We start from the raw sequence: 22,292 nt of genomic DNA, 5'->3' as shown, positions 1-22,292 counted from the left end.
ACTTCTCAGAATCATCTCTTTTCACGTCTTTATGCAGTGATTTCCTCCAGGTTGTTGTAACTGCACTTGATTGAAGCATAGGAGGCTAAGAGGTGCAAAATTAGTTTTATATCTTTTGTTCTGCCATGCAAGTATTGAAAGCTTTACTCATAGTTTCAATTTTAACTTGGCTTTTTTTTCTACTTTTATAGATATTTTTATAATTGTTAGTAGGGTAATCAAGTACTTGTCATACATTTTTTGAGAAATGTATGACAGGTATTGTAGAAAAAGCTTTGGCTTTATGATATAAATCCATCAACATCCTTGGGAATATATGAAAGTGATCTCTTGCAAAATGTCAGTGGGATACAATAAGTGGCCTTTGGTCCTTAACTTTTTTAGACTCACACACTCCCAAGCACTAGTCTCTTTTGCCAGGATCTATTCCACAATTTCACGTCAATATGTATATGGAAGTGGCATAATTAAAAAATAAAAATAAATTTTCAGATAATTATCTTGCAAAATTTTAAGCAAAGTTGAACTTTAACAGCTGAAATCATTTTCTAGGCTAATAACAGCTATTCCATCACTGTTACATGCCCAAGTTCATGCAGAAGATGAATTCAACTTTGATTTTAGTCATACGTGGTCTCACTGAAAATAAGGAATATTGTATATTATTTCTGAAAGGCTTTTAAAATGGAAAGATTAAAATTTATGCTGTAAACAGCTGGGCAACAAATTTGACAGACCTTACCCTAGTAACCAACTAACACACCTGAAGACATTGATAGGGGACACAAAATAGATGTTTTAAAATAATTTTGTCTTTTTTCCTGTTCCAAACACTTGACTTTTCCCATAATTTTGGTGGGTAGAGAGAGGCTTTAGACAGAAAAAAAAATCTAAAATTCAGGTGTGTTTTAGCACCCGGTCTGTTTCTATGTTTTAAGAAAATCACATGGCATGAGTTAAGGATTTTATCTATATTACAAATCTGTTCTCAGAAGGCTTTACATTTCCCATTGCAGCCTTTGATAATTCAATTAGTCTCTCAAAAAGTTGGGAGCAGCTGATAAATTCACTTTAATGTTAAATAAAGTACCCCAGCAGGTTTCTCTTAATATCCTTGCTTCTCAGGGAGCTTAACTCTAGACCTCCCAAGCGCAACTTTCTGCAAGGAATATGAGGGCCGTTGGAGCAGATTAAAAGAACTGTCTCTACCAACATAGCTTCTCACCATTAATAAAGTTGCTTCAGATCATGGCAGAAATCTCACTCACTCAAATGGCTGTCCATCTAGTTTAATTTATTTTAATTGGCAGCCTTTGGTCCCTCCATGGAACAGATTCCTTGAATATGATGAATTATCCCAAGAACAGAGAATGGCATTACACAAGCTGAATTTAACCCTTCCCTTTAAACATTGTCTTTTGGGATTGCCAAATCCTATTGGCAGACCCTGATTGCTGAATAATAAGTAGGAGGGGATTAGCTAGATCCGCATTGACTACGTCTTTGGAGACTGCTGACAAAAAAGCCAGTTCTGTTTGTCTACTTCCTGCAAATGAATAAAGAATATGTTACATGCAAAAGATGAGCAACAGGATTTAGTGTGGTAAATAGATGCATGTCCCTGCAGAAATCAGATAGTGAAGCAGAGGGAAAAATCCTAACAAAAAAAATGTTGCTTTACTACTCACAAAGAGTTGGCCTTAAAAGGCAGGTTGTCATTGACTTTCTGTACTGGATTACTGTTTTGCTAGGAGGAGGTCTTGAATTTTAGATGTATTCATCCATGTCATCAAAGATGCATGTTGTCATCATAGTCAGAGCAGGCTAACTGGGACACTGAAAGCTTATAGAAAATGCCGTATTTTCCTCTCCAAAGTCAGAAAATACAAAGTGACTGAAATAGACATATCCCTCTTTGTGTGAAATTATTTATCCTGTATTTTTACCCCTCTTTGATTACCTCTTTGAAATCTAATAGGCAATTACATTCCAGAACAACATTTGCTGATTGTTTTATAAAACAGATTTTCACAGTGAGCAAAATAAATATATTACTTTAGATATGATTTTTTCAAATAAAGATTTCAAACAAATTAATTTCTAATGAATTAGTCATAGGAAACTTTAGGGAAGATGGTTTACATAAACATTTAAATTTAATATATTATTTCTTCTCTTTGGTTTTTTGTCTTGAAAATCAGACTTACATAAGACCTTCTTTTTATTCAGAGTGTTTAGCCTAAGAAAGAATTGCCCTTTATTTTTCCATACTAGTTCTACTTTTTCTTAATATAATTATTTTCTTTTAAATAGCCCTTAGCTACCAAAAAAATCATGGTCTAAACCTGAAAATATCTACCCTGGCTGATTCTATCCCAGTGTATCTTGTGAATATTAGCCTTACTTCTCTGTCAAGTAAAGGCTCCAAAAAACCTCTTGAACTGCAGGTGTAATGAACTGCAAATGAACTTGTTGAAGACAGCTTGTAACATCAAGCTGGCATTGAATTTATTTGGACATCAAGAAGACCAATAAGCTGTAGTACCTTAATATAACTGTGGTAAAATTTCAGAAGATCATTTGATAATGCAGATACACTTACAGGATAACCATAATTGGTTTTCCACTTGATTATGTTTAAAGAAAAAAATTAACTGCTAAGTAAGCGTATTCGTTTTCCAGAGGACTGTAACTGGTATTTTATGAACTAAGTTGTTGACAGTTGTTTATCATCATAGTCTGGCTCTCTGAGAAATACCAATTTAACGTGTTGAATGAAAAAGTACATGCCAAATGTTAACTGAGAATTTATCTAAAGAAGGAATACTTGGGCTGATTTTGAAAGCAACAGATTTAATGAATGAAAGAGCTCAGTCCCACTCAGCCTTTAAAATAAAAATTTTTAGATTGGTTTTCTGAGAATGGAATCAGCGACTTGTGGGAATTCCAAATATGCTGTTCTATATCAATACATTTGCAAGTTGCCCAGTACTCTGCTGTGTTTAGGATTCAGCTAGATATGTGAGCCAGCAGAGCCTGGGCTGCAAAAAGCAAGGTATGTCTGGACAGAAGGTCTGGCTCTGCCCCCAGATTCCTTCAGGAGACAGGAAGTTGTTCTGGTTAAATTGGCAATGTTAAGCTGGCTTGCTCATCTCATCTGGATTTCTCTTGCTAAATTTCTAGAATTAGAATAAAATGCCACTTCATACACTGTCAAATATCTTTTGTAATGGTGGAAGAATCTATACATCAGCAAAGTCACTCCCTGCTATGCTCCTTATATGAACTTGGAGTCAGGGCTGCAACTGCAAGAGGAGTCTGGATCAGCTACAATTTTACTCAATGAAGAACATCAGATCCCAATGTGTTCCTCCAGGCATTCAAAGTGCAGCAATTTGTCACAAGTCTTAATTCTGAAAAAAAAAACAAACCAGTATCTTGTTATAAGCGTTCTATCACAGTACAAGGGAAGAAGGAAATTTGTTTGTTTTTTTCCTGAAAATAGCTCAGTGGAAAAGTACCACGAAACTTCATCTGACAAATATTCTGTGGATTTATATGTGCATGGAATCACTTAGCATGGAATAGCTGTTAGTTTGCAAAGGGACTATTTTCTTACCAATGTTTGGTCAATGTTCATTAGGAGCACATTGTGGGAAAGGGGACTCAGGTTGCTGAGTTACACACCTCAACCCCACCTACATTACTTTAGGAACTATTGGGCCTTAGACTTAAAGCAGACAATTTTCTGAGTGCTGAAAAAGCTTAGCTTATAGGAAAAGGCAGACCAGTTGATGTATATCCCTAACACAGATGATGACAATTTCAGGACATCAACTCTATGCATGTGAAGATAAGTAGACCTGCCTATTAAGTGTTCTAGGTCCGGATCCTTTCAGTGGCATTCTAAATGGCTCTCTGAATCCATCCCTCTCCACTGCGTCCAGAGATGACATAAGAATTTTAGCCTAATTTGAATTGTCAAAAATTAGATTATATTATTTTCTCTGTTTGTTGAATGAAATTATTCTCTTTTATAGCTGCTGCTATGTCACTGATGAAACTAATATACAGCATCTGAATCTACATCCTGTGAGATTTTATTCAGTCCCTTGACTGACAAGAACTCTCCCTTAAACAGGAGTTTAAATGGAAGCTCTCTCTAGTTTGCTTCCCTGTTGCATGATAATTAAACTTTAACAGGAGAGGTGAAAAACCTGTGGCCTGTCTTCCTATTCCCTAGGATTTAATGCACATGTGTGGAGGAAGTCAAGCTCTTCAGAAGATCTCAGCTATAGGAACAGCTTTACTCTGGGTCATAACTAGACTTGGGCAGGTACAGTTGCATTAGGAAAGCCTATGCTTTACAGTCTTGTTCAAAGAAATAAATCTTAGTCGAAGAAGCATCTTGAGGATATTTCATCTTTATTATCATGACTAATTTCAGATGTCAAGCCAGCAACTTTTGTTTTATTTCCTCCGCTTATTTTACAGGAAGAATTAATTTCTGTGTGTTTTCTCAATTAAAAACATTTTTTAATTTGCTGGGGGATTTTGAGATGAACATTGACACAAAGGTTAAAGTAACTTCAAAAGGCCTTCAATTTAGTATTACTTCTATGCAGCTACCTCCATCTTTCAGAGTATTACTGTTCTGCATGGTCTGTCTAACCAAAGAACAAGATTTTCCATGCTCTTTGATCTTAAAAAAATATATTGAAATCTGAAATCAAGTGCTTTGCCTAAGTCTTGACTCTGCTGGCAACAGTGATCTGAATAATGTAATAGCATGTAGAGTACCCCAATAACACCTAAAAAAAAATCCAACCAAACAAACAAAAAAAAAAGGCATATCTTCAGAATCAGTTCAGCTATGTCTAGAAAATGATTAAAAGCTCTGAAGTCTGATGTGGATAAAACAGGGGTCATAAACAACCAAGACAGGAAAAAAATAAAAGAAGAATAAATATAAAAAAAAAAAAGAGTTCCAGTTAAAACAACCTATTTGATTAAAAGACTGTTCAAAGTGCAAATGTCATGCTAAGACAAGAACATAAGCTCTACCCAAAGTTACACAGAAAGCACAGCCAAAATATTTTTATGATAGCCGTAGTACAGAGTTCATTGGAAATCTTGCCAATAATGCAAAAACAATGCCACCAAAAAAAAAAAAAAATCTCAACCCTTTCATTTATTTCTTTCACATTACCCATCTAGGTTAGAGGGTTTCTACATAGCGATAGTGGGGACAATTAAGTCTGTTTAACACAGAGACAGATGCCAGATGTATGCATGTAACAGTTACAGAGGAAGCATATGCATAGTATCAGCTCTACAAATAGTCAGGCTCCCTAGGCACTCGACAGTTTTGAAGCTAAGGGAGGGAATGTTTTTATGTTATAACATTTTCCCTTGGTGGTAGCAAATTAGCTGCCTTGTATCCATCTTCAGCTGGAACTGCAGAGTCACTTGAGGGCTTACAAATAAGTTCAGAGCTCTGCTAGACTGTTTCTTAGGTACCTGAGAAGTGGTATACATACCACACCTTAGCACAGGCACCTGTGTAACAGGTGGAAGCAAAACAACAACAAAGAAGTTAATTCTTTTTCCCATAAGAAAAATTTTTCTTACCTTAATTACTTACAGAATTTCTTCAAGGTCAGGCTGAGCCTTACGTTCAGATATGGTGCTTTATTTTTATCTCCTTGGGAATTAAAGAAATTTTTCTTCTTAAAGAAAAACAAAGCAGTTACATTTTTATTAGGAAACCCAGAGGCTGTTTTTGAAGAATCATGAAGTAGATATTGGGGCTCAGATTTCTCTGCTTTCCATTATCTGTGATAATCAGAATTCAAGATAATAATAACCGTGCAGGTCTCTTGCCTTTTTTCTCCAGTAAAACAATAAGCCTGGGAGGAGGGGGACCCATTAAAATACTGTTGTAAAGCATACTTGAAACCCTAAATGAAGTAAATATTATAATGATGAGTTCCAGTAAATTAAAAGATTGCTTTAAATACCCTGAGAAAATTGACAATGATCCATACCTAAAATAGGTTCATTTTATAGCAGGTTTTCCCCATTTCTAGGGATGTAGTATCTTCATCACCTCTACAGAGTAAAGATTGTCTTAAAGAATGTCACTAGATTGATGTTAACTGGCTTATTTGGAATCCTTCCCTAGCTTTGAATTTAGCAGCTGCATCTTTTACTTGCTTTACCAGAACAGTGTTTAACTTATCTAATGCCTCACTGCTGATTTCCTTTGTAGGGTGTTCAGATGAGTAAGCTGAGGGCACAGCTAACAGAAATTACTCTGACTGCATCTTACTTGCTGGTGATATCAGTAATTAGCTTTTAAGTCTATCTCCAAGACTAGAATACACTTTTTTGTAAGAACATGGCTCAGATTAGAGGTTGCTAGACACCAGAAAAATAGCTTCCAATAGTTACCAGGCTTAAAAAGTAAAGATATTAGTGAAAACAAAGAACAGATAATGACGACATCTTTGGAAATAATTCCCCAAATCGACAATTTTCCTTAAAGCTGTCTTTTGTCGCATCAAAGTAGTCTGACATCAGTTCAGAAATTGAAGCTATAACAAATGAAAAGATGACAAGTAAAAAGGTGAGTAGCTGAACTGCTGCACATAAAAGTAACTAGTAGGAGAGATTCTTCTGTATTAGTGGTGTTAATATTTATAATCTCCTCAATCCCTGAAATATAAGAAGGTGATCTGTAACTTAGCGTTCTTGATGAAGGATCTGGGTAAAGGAAGATATGAATATTCTTAAGATATCTTCAGTAAGTGTCTTTCAGAAATTAATCCACTGTTCATGGAGAATCTGAAAATGTGGTCCTGAATCTGTTTACATGTATAATTCTCTTTGCCAAACTGGTTATATTTAGGGAGTCACATTTGAAAAAGACATGCTTAATTATCCTTTCTGATTGATCTAATTGGAGCACTATCCAGGCAGAAAGTTAAGTAGGATAACATTATGAAACTTAAATTGCTAAGAGATTTTGGGTTCTTCATAAAGTGACACAAGGGTAATCCCATTCTTCAAATCTCTTTGGAAAGTGGTAACAACACACCAGAAATCTTCTAAATAATAGTCTAAGGGATGCTCCCATCATATGATAATGAATTCGTTACTTAGCATGGGGAGGACGCTACATGAAACTCCTAAAAGTTCCTTTCCTTTATAAGATATTTCTGCATCCCTATGTCCAAGTGAGAGCTCCTTAAGGTGTCTAGACAACCTAAAGTTTTTTCTGAGAGCAGCATCATGAAAAGTGCTCTTCCTCCTATTCTGTCAGATGCATTGTAAACCTTCCATGAAGTCCAAAGTATATGACCTGCTTACGACATCAACCCTTGAAGCAGAGTATGATACCCTGTAGGGTTTTCCATCTGTCAGTATAAAACCCACGTGGTCTCATTATGGCTGTTAAAAGAGATTTTGAATGTAAATCCAGGCATACTGGCAGGAATGTGGAGGAAAAATACTCTCTTTCACCAAAGTGGCCATTCGGATTTTGAATGGTTCAGTAAAACCATGCAGACTTTGTAATTATTTTTATGAGACTTTGCAAAGGAAAACAGGTAACATTTGAAGAGTGTTGCTGCATTGATTTTGTTTCCTACAACAGGCTCCTACACAGAGGCTGACAGACTTCCATTAAACAGAGTCTACCTACAGTCAGGATATAAACAGAGCCATCAAAAGAACATAGAGATTTCTTCAGAAACCTGTCATGTCTCTCTCCTCAGTGGCACCCTCCTCAGTCAATATCTGTAAACAAGTTGTCATATCCCAATTCGAGGCAAGCTTGCAAAGCAAAAAGCTTGGTACCTTCTAATTAAAGATTTGTATGCTGAGATAATTGGCAGCTGGTAAGGAAAGTTCAGTGGTGTAACATATAGCTCATCGCTGGTGGCTTGATGGTCTGACAGATGGAGATAGTTCCTTTAAATTATGGAGCTTTTTTATTCGTATTTTTAGGAAATGTCAACAGCATGATTATATTTTCATTAATGTTGTCTTTTCTTCCCATTCATTGCTTTTGTTTGTCATAATCACTTGTTACCTTTTGTCTCTAACTATACAATCTGTTAATATTTGTATAGGCAGGCTCACAATGGTCCTGGTTAATGACTAGATTATAAGCATTGCCACACTACAATATGCAGCATTTACTAAGTGCTGCAAATTAGATATGGAAATCATTGATACTATAATTATGACTGGCTTACAATAAAGTTAGTAAAAAGAATGTGAATATCATACAAATTGTGCAAATGATTACACAAATTCAGTTACGTTTCAGATTTAAGAATCATTGCTTTTGTAGATGCTAGTGCTGAAACAATCCCACTGTAATATCTTTGGCTCTGCCTTGATCAAGAGTGAAAATGTGCGATATTAAAAATGTGCTTTCCAAAAGATCCACGAGGCTGTCCTGTTCTGTTAATTACTGCAGTTTAGTTTTCCTCCTTTCTCAGGAAACAGCTTGGGGCTCTACAACAAAGACGTACAGTTGGAAATTATCAATGTGTCATGTTGCTAAAATTTCCCAGTAGCTTCTCAGCTAAGTGGAGGGCTGGCACAGCTAGCCTTTGTACATTTTCCACCTGCAGCCCTGGCCTAGGAAGGCTTTCCTATGTGGGATGGGGAAGAGACCAAAATGACTGTTTTGTGACTGTTGTATGGTCTTTTCACTGCAAATTAGAGTGAGGGCCAGTCAACTCATGGACAAACAGTGGAAATAAAGACTCGGTGTCCATTTTCTTGTTTCTCCTCTATTAGGAAAAAATGAGACATATTTTTACTAGTTAGATGTTTTCAGCTTACTGCCAACTATAGAATTGTGTGTTTGTACCATTGAGAAAACTAGTGAAAAGTTTCAAGGGCTGTGAGCTATGTCTGGGTCACAAGTAAAAGTTGTTGTTCTGCTGCAGAATTTTTTATATTGTTGTGTATTTTGGAAGCAGAGCCTATCCCTGTCTGTGACTCACAGGTCTGATTTGCCTCCAGAACAGCAAGGCAGAGGCCAAAGACCCATTGTTGGGATCTGTGGACCAGCCCGCTGTGAGGATGGAAAATTTTCAGGTAACACAAATATTTTTTTCTCTTATATTCTTTTTAATAAAAATATGTGATTATCATTAAATTGTAATGATTTAATTAAAGCATACTTCTGTAAGAAATGTTTTAATTTTTCATAGTGCTCCCTGTAATCCTGAAAAATTCCTCCAATATTTATTGTCTGGGACAAATGTGAATTAGAATTAAATCCATAGGTCATCATGCTTTAATGGCTTTTGAAGTGTTTTATGTCATAACAATATAAAATATATAATGTCTTTACCCTGTATCTAGAAAACAAACAAACAGTCAACTAAATAAAAACCCTACCCCACCTGTGGGAAACTGTGTAAGGATTATAGACCTCAGAAACTTGTATTTATAATATCAGGAGAAAAACATGAGATCCAAGAGGTTTACAAATGTGGCAGTCCACTCTCATTTTACTGCCAGTTATTTTGCTAATCTGAGCTACATAATTGCTTTGCCTGACTGAGAGGAGCCTTTAAACAGACAAGCCAATATAAATACTCAGATAGGAGACAGCTCTGTTTAATACCAGCAAGAGAAGTATAGAAGTATTTGTTTATCTCTGCTCATTTATGTCAAAATCAATTGTAATTAAACAGAAATCCAACCACAGAGGTAGTGCTTTAGCTGATTGTTCTCAATAGAAATGTCATATAGACCCAGTGTTTAGGACATGCCAAAGCACACATTATTTGTCTCCTGTAATAAATATCTACTTATAGCCTTTCCAGTTCTTTAGTAAAGGCAAATGCCTGTCTCAATTAAAAAAAAAAAAAAAAAAAAAAAAAAAAAAAAAGTAAGCCACCATTTAATGTAGTTCTGTGAGGTTGTCTGGTCATATTTTAGGAATTACTGAAGTTCTGAAAAGTGGAGTTAATTACATCCTCTGTTAGATATTATGTGGCATTTATTGTCCATCTGCTTACACATATGTACAGAAAATACAGATCTTTCATATCTATTTAAGGTATTAAAAATATGAAGCATAGCATTATTTTGCTAGTCTAAAACATGTACTGGTGTTGGTGGAGTTTTTTTTAATAAAATCATAGAATGGTTTGAGTTGTAAAGGATCTTAAAGATCAGCTAGTTCCAACTGCCCTGTCATAGGCAGGGACACCATCCACTAAGCCAGGTTGCTCAAAATCCCACCCAGCCTGGCCTTGGACACTTCCAGGAATGGGACAACCTGTTCCAGTGCCTCACCGCCCTCAGAGTAAAGAATACTGTGTTTGTGGTTAGACCAGGGAAATAAAAACTGCAGGGAATTTTACACTTTGTTTCATAATTGAGTAAATTCTAAATGGAAATACTTCCAGTAATGAACGAAAATTCACAACATCAAGGGTGATCTCCTACACAAGTCAGTGTGAACTCTGTGTATGCATTCATAGACAGATCTTTGTCATGTGAAAAAAGGGTCATCACACATCTTTATGTGCTTTACTATTCTCTGTAAAGCAATGAAGAATATAGCATTTAAAGAGTGAAGGTATTGTAAAACTGCATGCTTTCAAAAAGAAGGCAGCATATATTTTGAAATGGGTCCTCTGGTTTATTTTTTATTTGGACCTGTTAGTTGATAGTCATTCCAGTCAAGGGAATCAACCTATGAAGCATCCCTGACAATTAAGGTTTATTTTTAGTTTCCACATTCATAGAAAGGAATTTAAAAAATAGTCAGTTAGAATAAGGTGTTTATGCAATAGCAAAAACTAGACATCCCCCACTGAAAGAGAAAAAAGGATATCTGAAAGACAGTTTTCCTAGGACAATTAAAAATAACAAAAGCTACTGTTATTTAAAAATATTTAGTGTTATTTAGTGTTGTCAGCTAACCATATTCTTATTTAATCTTCATCCATGAAGAAATGGCAATAAAAAGCTACATTTTAAAATATTTTATGAGCAAGTTCTTAGGAAAGAATTCACTTAAATGACAATCAGTTAAAATCTTATAAATTATAATGATCTTACTCTGTCTGCCTTGTTTAACTCCAAATAAAATTTGATAAAATAGTTTACAGGTCTTATGAGGAATAGGATGGCACAGATCTAGCTGTAGGTCTAAATTATGCCTATTTATATATCCAGACTTGTTTATAGGGGTAATCACACTTCAAATATACATAGATTCATTAATTTATATAAATATATATAAAAGCATATATATATGTGTATATACATATATTTATAGTATGATTTACCATATATGGGAATCTTGACATTTAGTACTAAATTGTATGGAGTATTCAATACAGACTATAATGTTCTTCATCCTATAAATATAGTACATAAAATATTCATTGGAATTATTTGCATGCTGATATTTACCTTAAATTTGGTTTTTTGTGTTGTATGTATGTATAATTGAAATAAATAGGGACCAGTTAAATTGCAGAAAATATTGTATTTACTGATTTGATTTTTCCACTGAATTGCTTAAAAAAAAATAAATTCTTGAGCTTCTTCTTTTTTATTGTTATGCAATTTTCATATAACTAGAGAGTCAAAATAAGATATCTGTTTTAGCCATTGAAAGGAGCCAACTGTCTAAAGTATTAATTAATTAACTTCATGGTGCAATATATTTAGGGTAAAATCAGTGCCCGTAATTAATTTTGCTCAATGTTTATAAAGAAAGTGTAGGAAATTGTAGATACCACAATAAAAGAATATTTTCCTCTTTGCTTGGTATAGAAGGCAGATATTGACTATAACTCATCTGGTAATAGAATGAAATATATAAGATATATCTTCTGCTGTGCCAAAATACATACCTTGCATTACATTTTATGTGTTGCCAATATAACTTTCATCCTACACCATCTCTGAGTTTCCATGCAGAATACGTTTCCTATCTAGGCGTCAGTTGTTTACAGATATCTTGTTTCCTTTTCTTTCTACAGCTGATAATTTAGCAGTTCTATTTTAGTGTATGTTCTCCCCTAAGTGCATAAAGCACTTCTGACTGTTTACCCTTAAAGCCCCAGAGAGTTAGGAAAACCTCTAGACTGCTTCTGTTTATTGTACACACATGCACTGTTAAGGGTTTATTTTCAACGGGAGGGAGACAAGCACAGAGATAAAGACTGATGGTGCATAGCACAGCATAAAACCTACTTTACATCTATATATATGTATATATATATATATGTATGTCTTTACCTTTAAATTTATTCTATTTTCTCATATGCCCTAATTTGGCCCTTGGTGGTGATAGTTAACTTTGTGTTTGTAGTTTCTGCTACTAATACAAAAATCCCTGTTTGATTTTCTTTACTGTGCAGTAGCTGTAGTAGTCAAAATTACAGGCTAATGGTGAGACATGCAGCTTATAATGTATGATAATCAATACTCAAAATCCATTCCCTATGATGTGACATAAAAGAATGAAATGCAAAGGCAGAGATTTTCAAGGCTAGAGGAACAAAGCTCATGCAATGCAGGTGGGTTTCAAATCAAGGTCATTCCACGTATTTTTGTTGTTTTTTCTGGCTTCATATTTAATTCAGTCACTGCTACCATGTCCAGAGAGCAGAAATGGAAAGTTAGTCAATACAGTGAGTAAGAATGCAAGTATAAAAATTGCTTTAACAAATACCAGAAATGAGAAGGGGAAAGACAATAGAGCATGCGTTATATACATAACATATATATGCTATTACATATATATCTTTTAGTTAGAGATTGGCAGCAAATTTTGTATTTTTGTTGGCAGTACTGAATAAATCTAAACACTGTGAAAGGCCCCTCCTCATACCAATGTATATGTAAGCATGTGTGTGAGAGCTAATATAAATCTTCAAACATAACTTGGTTATAATAAATTAACCTAATGAGTGTTGAAAGTCTCAAAGCATAGTTTTTGGCACAGAACAGAATACCTACTGACTAAGTTTGCAGTACTTATTTCCAGTGACTGAGAACTTCTCTGAACTTTACCTTTCATCTGAGCTTGTTTGTTTCAATCTTAGTTCAGGGAATATTTATTTTTTAAAAGAAATATAGTTCAGTTGAGTTTTAGAAAAAGAGTCAGTGTGAAAATGGAATTTCCTAGTTCTATATTTCATATAGATATATATAGGCATATATGTGTGTGTGTGCTGTCAATGTACAGAGCAGAGGATTACATAGATATATGTATATATATATATATATGAATATATATTTAGTTTAAGATAATATGACATAGAACTGCTACCTCAAAGACAGAAAGAATTCTGCTACAGATGGCTTTTTTTGTGGTATAATGAAATATACTGTAATGTTTGGGTTATTTTTTGTGAGAAAGGAAAGAGCAAAGTGTGATCTTGCTTTAATAAAGTAATTGAAAAGAAAGGAGCAGAGAAAAGTCCTGGTCCATTGATTGTGCAATTCTGAGCATTTTATGGTAGCTAATGTGCAGCAGGGCTTTCTTTTCGTCTTTTGTTATAAAGTAACGAAAATTGTTTACAAATATCCATACAAAGGATAGTTAAGCTTACAACATAAAACTTAGTTGGAAAGCTGATAAGTTGTTTAGGTAAACTTTTAAAAGTAACAGAAGGCATTTACTCAGAATTGTCGTGAATTCCATATGAGAGAAAAAATAACTTTAGATATTGTTAGGGAAAATCCTGAAGAGAGCACCTATTTCTTCTAATTCTGTAAGTCCACTTTTAAGGTTAGAGGCTGAACTTGTCACAAGTCTACTCTGAAGGATCCAGAAGATGAAGATGTTTTTAAAAATACATAGATTTGATTTGTTTTGCAGAGTTGTATGTTTCTGAGTGAGGGTTTGTTTTGGGGTTTTTTTGGAGCCGGAGGAGGTAGTTTGGTTTCTTTGGATTTTTTGGGGTTTTTTTTAGAGAGAGAGAGTGTGGGAGTAGCAGTTTCCCTTGGCTGTTTTAAAGCAGCAGCTGTTTGATGCTGTAAAAGCTCCAGAAAACTAGATACAGAGAACTTTAGTGGAGGTGAACTAATGGGTGGAATGAGGTGTATAGCTATGTCCTTCATTCGTTTGGCTCCCATTTCATTAAGCAATTGCCACACATATGTTGTCTCTGTGGTTGTGCATACCAATGCCATCTCATTCAAGTGAAATAAAATCAAACACCACAAACTTAAATTTCTTCCTCAAAATCTTTTCAGTTCTGTCTCTTTGTTACAGTCCTAATGTTGGGGTTATTTTACTCCTGCTTTTCATCATGATAATTTTGTTTTTTATTGGATACTAAAACCAGCATGTGGATTAGTTTTCTTTGGAGATCACAGAATCATTGAACGATTTGTGTCAGAAAGGACCTTGAAACATCTACCACAGACAGAAATGCCTCACTAGATCAACTTGCTCAAGGTCCTGTCCAACTTGACTTTGAAACCTCCAGGTGATGGGACATCCACAATTTGCCTAGAAAATCTGTTCCAGTGCCTCCCTACTCTCATATGAAAGAGCTTCCACCTCATGTACAATCTAAATCTGATTTCTTTTAGTTTATACAGCCCAGGACACAATTGGCTGTCTGGGTTGTGAGCACAAGCTGTCTGGCTCATGTCCAGCTTTTCATCCACCAGAGGACCAATCCTTCTCAACAGGTCTACTCTCAATCTGTTCTTCCCCCATCCTTTATTGATACTGACTTCAACTCAGGTGCAGAACCTTGCACTTGGACTTGTTGAACTTTATGATGTTCACATGGCCCCCACCTCTCAAGCCTCTGATGGAATCCCTTCCCTCCAGCAAAGCAGATGCACCACTCGGCTTGTTGTGACTCTAGGGTGTACTCAGTTCCATTTTCTATCTCATAAATGCAGATAATAAATAATGTTGGCCCCAGTGTGGACCCTGGAGGAACATCTCTCATTATGCTTTCCACTTGGACATTGAGCCATTGATTGCAGCTGTTTGCATGTAACCATCCAGCCACTATCTTATTGATCTGACAATCCATCATCAAATCTATCAATCTCCAGTTTAGCACCAAGAATATTGTGGCCATGTCAATATTTGACCATATCAAAGGTCTTACAAAAGGCTTTGCTGTGTCCACTGATGCATTCACTCCATCCTAGAAAGCCACCAGACAATTTGTCCTCAGTGAAGCCTTGTTTGTGTCTAATCACCTCCCCATCTTCCATATGTTTTCATACATCTTCCAGGAAGATCTGTTCCATGATACACAGCTGATACACAGCTGAGGCTGACTCACCTCTATGAATTTCATGCTTAAGGCCCCTATGTTACATCCTTTTCCTCAACAATCACTTTGTTCTGTTGTCCCTGTACCTAATTCTCACTTGCTTTTAGTATTTTTTCAGGGTTTACACCAGACCTGGATTTTAAAGCCTTCAAGGATGGGAGCTTATATACAGAATGAGACTTTTTCATACTACTGTATCACTAACAGTTATCAGTTCTGAGCAAATTATCACAGTTTAACATTACTGTGACACAAAGCAATTTTAGTTTAAGTCCTATTTATTCATATCTTTTTAGAAATGTGAAAAACATTTTATACTCTGATTCCCATAGATCATCTTTGATGTTTCTTTTGTCATGTCTCTGCAGTGCAATCATTCATTAATCAGATGGTGATATAAGATTACTAGGAATTTATTTTCTAATTTAGGATGTTTGCTTAAATTCTTCCCATCTTTGGGTCAACATGTTTGTTCTGCTTTTCTGAAGACTTGTTCTGCATGTCTGTATGTGTGTTACATCCTTGTATTTAAAGGTATGCTAACAGTTTTGGTCTAACTGGAATTCCATGCACTTTTTAAATACTAAATTCCTCAAAGAAATTAGTATTGAACCCATATGCCCATTTTGTGAAAGAAAAAATATTAAGATCAATGTATGGTTAACTGAAACCTAGAGATGATAAAAGGATTTATACTATTTGTTGTTTTTCTTATTCCTGATGGTTGGTTAGAGCTATAAGTACAATTATAAGATGGTAAATATTGGCCCAAATGTAACATATTTAATGCAAATTACACACAAGATGAGGTTTTTAAAACAGAATGTTTTCTTTGAATTGTAGACTAGGAAGTACCAAAACTTATGTTCTAAAAGTGTAGTAAGTGAATCTCATTTAACTGTATTCTTTGAAAGAAATAAGGATATAGAAATCCTATCTGAAAATATCATCAGTTCAAACAGTGTGTCACCATTTGTCATTCTTCCAAATTGTATGTATTGAGCAAATCCATTTTCACTTAGTTGCACCAAAACAAAAAAGGGAAAAACTGATTACATGATCCATACTCATGTCTAATAAAATTGCAATATGCGCTTTTTGACAAGCTTATATTTAATGCATACTGATGGAAGATTCTAGTTCTCTGTTCTCAGCAGGAAAAGTAGGCTTTTCAAGAAAACCTTTTTATTTTGTGACTGTCACACAGCATAACAATTACAAATTAAATGGAGGTGACAAAAAAAGAAAAAACAGCTTGCTGATTTTTATGAAGTGTTTGTATTTCCAGAAAGGCAGTCACTGCTCAGTTATTTGATTTGAAAAATTAATCCTTATAATTCCTTTTGAGTTCCCTAAGTACTGTTCACTCTTTTCTAGTATGAGTTTTACAGACTAAAGCCTAAAAGATTTCTGCAGCAGATTAGTTTACAGATGAAGCTCAATTCCACTGAGAATGAGTCTCTAATGACCCCTTTATACTTCCATTGGGTTGTGTGAATGCTTTAATATGTGGAGAACAGAGTTAAATAAATCTATTGTCTCAACTAACAGGTTTATGCAAACCTTCTGAAATATTTTAATTATAGCTTCTTCTTTTTCTCCATAATTAAGAAACCAGATGTCAAGTAAACCCATCACGTGATGATCCTCGCCTATTCATTAGCCTAAATAAATCCGCTTATAATTAGAGGTTTTTCTCTCTTTCTCCTTTGTTTTGCAGAACAAGAAGAATGTGTTAACTGCACAGATGAATGCAGAGTGCTTGGTCATTCTGACAGGTGTTGGATGCCACAGTTCCCTGCAGCCAGTCAGGCTGAGAATGCAGATTATCGCACAAATCTCTTTGTACCCACAGTTGAAGCCAACGTTGAGACTGAGACATACGAAACTGTGAATCCCACTGGGAAAAAGACTTTTTGTACATTTGGGAAAGACAAGAGAGAGCACACTATTCTCATTGCCAATGTTAAACCTTACTTAAAAGCCAAACGTGCCCTGAGTCCTCTGCTTCAGGAGGTTCCCTCAGCATCGAGCAGCCCAACCAAGACATGCATTGAGCCTTGCACCTCAACAAAAGGACCACTGGATGGTTGTGAAGTGAAATCAGGAGCCTTTGCTGAACCAAGCAGCCAGTACTTGTCAACTGACAGTCAGTATCTATCGCCCAGTAAACAGTCAAAGGACGCTTCCTTCATTGCATCAGATCAGATGGCTAGGGCCTTTGCAGACGTGCACTCCCGAGTGAGCCGAGACTCCAGTGAGATGGACTCTGTTCTGGAGCAGTTAGACCGTTCAGCCCGGGATCTAGGCAGGGAGTCGGTGGATGCCGAGGAAGTTGTGAGAGAAATAGACAAGCTCTTGCAGGACTGTCGGGGAAGCGACCCTGTGGCCATCAGAAAGTGAGGGGGAAAATAAGGACAGGCTGGCAGTTGCATTCCTCTTCTGCTGATTGAAAGTAAATAAATAAAGAAATTCCCTGGTCGTTACAGAATTACAGGAATGAAGGAAGACCAATGCTGCTTTAAGGCTTTTAGTGAACATCTGAAGTGCCCACAAGTATGTTCTTTTCACTGCTCTTTCTTTTTGACAGATAACACTGGTTTCATTTTGACCAAACTTTCATTAGGACAGAGTCAAATACACCAAGAACAAAATGAAAGAAGGAAAGACAGTGCCATTTTGACAATCTCATAGGAAGGTGTGAGAAAGATGGAATGGAAATACGTCTGATACTTTAAGACTGTCCTCAATAGCTGATGCTGACTTTACTGTTTACGTATAAACCCCAAGAAAAACAGGGTTGAATAATGCTGATCTGTGGTGAATTTCCAGCAGCCACCACAGGCTTCTACTGAAAGTCCTATAAAGAGTTCTTGTAGTAGTCCAAGCGACACCAAACATTAACATTCATTTGTGGTAAACATTTATGTACAAAGTTATCTGCCACAAATATGAAATATGAAAAAAAAAAAAAAAGAACAATAAAACAAAAAGAACCATTCCAGATCATTATTCAAGAAAACATATCCTCATCATTAATGAAACACTACATATCATATTAAGGTTAAATGTAAAATTATATAGTCCATCTTGTCCTGCACACACATAAACTAATTCACTTGATGAAATGAAAAAAAAAAATTAATATCTATTTAGCATTTTAGTGTCCAACAAAGCTATAAATAGTTAGTGATAAGTTAAAAAAAAATAAAATAAAAGAAAGTGAAATAAAGTTTGGGAAGAAAATAGTTACCTTAATGGTAATGCAGAAAAGGAATTAACATTATTAACACTTTTTTATTCATTTGTGGACACTAAAATAGCTCAGGAAAGTGAAAATGTCAGACATCCACAAAAATCACATGGTCATTTAAATGTGCAAATGTAAGAAGATTCAGTGTGTTTACATCAAATGACATATTTTTATTGATTTATTGCAGATTCAGTGCATATGAGCCAAATTGTTGAGTGTATAAGAGCTATATTGTGTATTTTATTAAATTAATATATAGTTGTGTTGCAAAAATATTTGGGCTTATATTGTAAATGGCAAGTGTTGCCTCAGTAGCTGTCGAACTCTATGAGTTTTGTTTTTTCCTGCTTCCTTTTCCCCACGGAATATGGGAAGCAGCGCCTCAGAGCAAAGTCTCTTGTTTAATGTATGGTCTACGAAGTACTGCAGTACATAATCTGTTCAAAATATGTTTGAGTGAGCTGATGGAGCTAACTGAACAGCCTACAAGTACATCCATCAGTCATGGTTATGTGCAAGTCCTTGTAGAAGCTTCTATTGCAAACCCATGTTTAATAACAAAAATTACACTCGAACCAACATCTGGAACCTCCTTGGGTTTTGTTTTTTTTCCCTAACACATGCAGCCAGCCTATTCAATGCAGGATATTTGATTGAATTCTTCAGAGATGCCACCATTTTAAAAGTTTTGATATTAAGTTTATAGAGCTGAAAATTATGCCAGTGTCAATCTGGCATGAGCAGTAATTTATCTGATTCTTTAGTATGTGCAATAGCTTACTACAGTTCTAGATAAATACTGCTTATTTTGGGGGGTGTTTTTAGTCAGGTTTTCACTTGATCTGAATAATATTTGCAGAATAACTTAGAATAGCTTGGGATATAGTTTCTATTTTTTATTATTGTTTCCTAAGAATGTTTTTATTGCATTTGGAAAGTTCAAAGTTACTTTCAAGTGAAACTTGGAAAACAACAAACGAACTTCCACAATAGAAGAACTAGCAGAAGAATAAAATGTTTAGCTCAGGATTTGTCCCTTATATACTTTAGATACTCTGCTGGAAATACCACTATGGCACATTGTTTAAAAACTGTGAATTTGGTTTCTTAAATTTAATCTATAAAAACATTTATAAAAAGGGTTGGCAATCTGAAATACCACAAGCCATAGTTTTTTTTTATCAATTTAAAAACAAAAGTTGACCCAACAGCCTATTTTGGTTTTGGGATTGCATTTAAATGGTGATTTTAGTTAGTCAGTCCTACAATGAATTGTCTTTGGGAGACATCAATTTTGACAGTTTTCTTTTAGCTCCTGTTAAAAAATGTCTACAATTACATGCAAAAAGGAAGGATCTTGTACATGTTTTATCAAGCTACTCTCCATGTTTTGGACAATTTATGTATCTAAAACGTGGTGTTGTCTGTGTTATATAATTTTGTTTTGTTTTATTATTTTTTTTTGGCCAGGAGACCCAAGATTGGTTTTGCTTGATAGCTTGATAGCTTGAAATTCCATAGTGGAGAGGATTTTTATTGTTTGATCAGTCTTTTCTACGTATTTCTGTGGTGCCCATCACTTCAGTGTCTGTGCACCAAGTCTTTAGCTCTGCCAGTGAGATCCATTATTCAGCAAAATCTACGCCAATATGTAAATGCAGTCAAGTGATGGAGATTTGTGTATTTTATAAATGATTTTAACACTGAGTAACCAACTGTACAATTCATTGTATGTTTCTGAAGACATAAAACCACAACATTCTGAGAAAGGGCTGTGCCAATGTAAGAGGAATTTACCTTAAGGCTCTCTGTCACTAGTGATTTACTAGCTTTAGCTGTTTAACACATTATCTGTATTTAGTAGTGATTATTTATTTACCACTCTGAGGTAATTCAGAATTCATGACTCACAGCTCTATAGAAGAGTTTAGGAAATCTTGCTTTTATTTAATTTGCCTTTCAACTGCCTTGTTTTGTAGAACTCTGGCATACTGCTTCACAGTACGAAATTATCACAGGTTAAAAAATTTATTTTACAATTTAGAATGGATATATCATGAACCAGTAAACCAGCAGAGCTTATGCAATGTGAGTTTTGCTGGTTCAGTCAAAATTAACATGATTGTGCATGAAGGACGTACTGCACACAAAAGATTTTAAAGTGTTTTTTTCTCCATGGTATCTCTACCATCATCTTTGGAGAAAGAGGGAGCAATGAAAGATAAAGTTTATGAGTTATTTCTCTCATTTTTTACACACATGCTTTATAAGACTGGAAGGAAATATCTGTCAAAAGAGTATAAAAGGAAAGCTGGAGTTAAGGGAGGCAAGTAAAGCAACTAATAAATTTGTACTGTACACTGTGAATAGCAAATAAGGTATTCTGTATCTTTTTTAATTAAAAAAAAAGCCAGCAATTGGGAATTCCTTATACAATTGGCCAATCAAATCAGAACTCAAAATGAGACCTTTCTTTTTTCCCTTTTTTTCTTTAATTGGCATATTTATCAGGAAACAGATTCTCCTGAACTGTGATTTGCTACTTAAGAATAGAGGTTTCCCAATCCAAGTTACCCCTAGAAGTCAAACTTTGTTCATAGTGGAGCAAGATACACCATTCAAACAAACTTTGATGTTGCTTTCTGTCAAATGGAAGGGGAATTGCTGAGGTCAAGGAGGAGTCTGAAGTCTAGCATAACATACACCCACTCATTATTGTTTAATTGCTTTCTTTTGACATCAGGCAGCAGTTATTATTGCATTAATTTAAATGGGAGTTTTGGCTATCAAGATTTGTTGACTTGAAGTGTAATTGAATGAAATCTGATTAAGGTTTTGACTTCTCTGGCCCAATTGTGATACAGGTTGGCATTCTCATTTATCAGCCCCTGTCTCCCCATATGGCTCAAAGTTGCACCAATGACTGGTGAATGACACAAAAAAACCAAACAAAAGCAGCATACATTGTATGGATTTTCTCAACCGCTATTGTTTAATGGCTGTGTTTAATGTGACCTATCTGGAAAATGAGGACTACGAATAAAAAGCGATTACTAATAGTGGTGTTGCCTGCTTTTGCATTCATTAACACAGAAGAAATGTGTTAAACACTGCATACCACAGGGAGCCTGATGGTAATTACTTTGGAAAAGCAACTTGTGGCAATGCGGCTGTTACAGCTAGTTATCAGTTTGCCAAAAAAATGACAGTTCCTGCTTCATTTATTAGAAATGTGTAACTGTTTTCTCTCAACAGGAAAGTGGAGAAGAGTTTTCATCAAGCTGGGTAGGTTTATCTTTTAAGCAGCTGATGCATTGAATCCCTACAGGCTGTTATTTGCTCATAGAAACATGGAGCTGAATAAAGGATATTTGGGTTTAGTATACTGGTGTGAGTTCACCAGAAACATTATAAATGGGGTAAGTTCTTAAAGACTGTCAGCCTAGCAGGAAAGATCAAAACACTGCTTGAGTATACAAGTGCAGGACAACTTGAAGAATGCAAGGAATTAGTTTTTGCTTTCTAAGTTTTTTAATTGTGTCTTTCTTAAGAGTGTGAATAATTTTATTCATGATGCTGTAAACAATGTGACAAATTGCTTGGAAAATATTGCTAAGTCCTATGGCTGGTTTTTTTGAGTTTGTTGTTATAATTTAACACTTTCATTAACCTCTTTTGTTTGGTTGGGTTTTGATGTATTTGAGCATTATGATCAATCCCTCAGAATGTGTGGC

General features: G+C 35.3%; 1 protein-coding gene across 8 annotated transcripts in view; it reads left to right on the top strand.

The window, feature by feature from the left end:
* Window positions 1–21,980, top strand: part of PCDH17 (protocadherin 17) — a 90,441-nt gene extending 68,461 nt beyond the window's left edge. For 5 of the 8 annotated variants that reach the window (XM_039716773.1, XM_039716774.1, XM_039716776.1 and 2 more), the window contains 2 exons: window positions 9,043–9,117; window positions 17,026–21,980. In XM_039716773.1, the coding sequence (XP_039572707.1) occupies window positions 9,043–9,117; window positions 17,026–17,708 (758 nt within the window). In that variant the 3' untranslated portion in view covers window positions 17,709–21,980. Of the gene's footprint in view, window positions 1–9,025; window positions 9,118–17,025 lie in introns of all 8 variants that reach the window. The other 3 variants (XM_039716779.1, XM_039716778.1, XM_039716777.1) reach the window with 3 other exon arrangements.
* The last annotated feature ends 312 nt before the right edge of the window (window positions 21,981–22,292 follow it).

The sequence above is a fragment of the Passer montanus genome, unplaced genomic scaffold, assembly GCF_014805655.1.
Source record: "Passer montanus isolate IOZ18808 unplaced genomic scaffold, ASM1480565v1 scaffold36, whole genome shotgun sequence".
NCBI lineage: Eukaryota > Metazoa > Chordata > Aves > Passeriformes > Passeridae > Passer > Passer montanus.
Note: the sequence above shows the minus strand (reverse complement) of the source record. Positions and strands in the feature narration are given on the sequence as shown.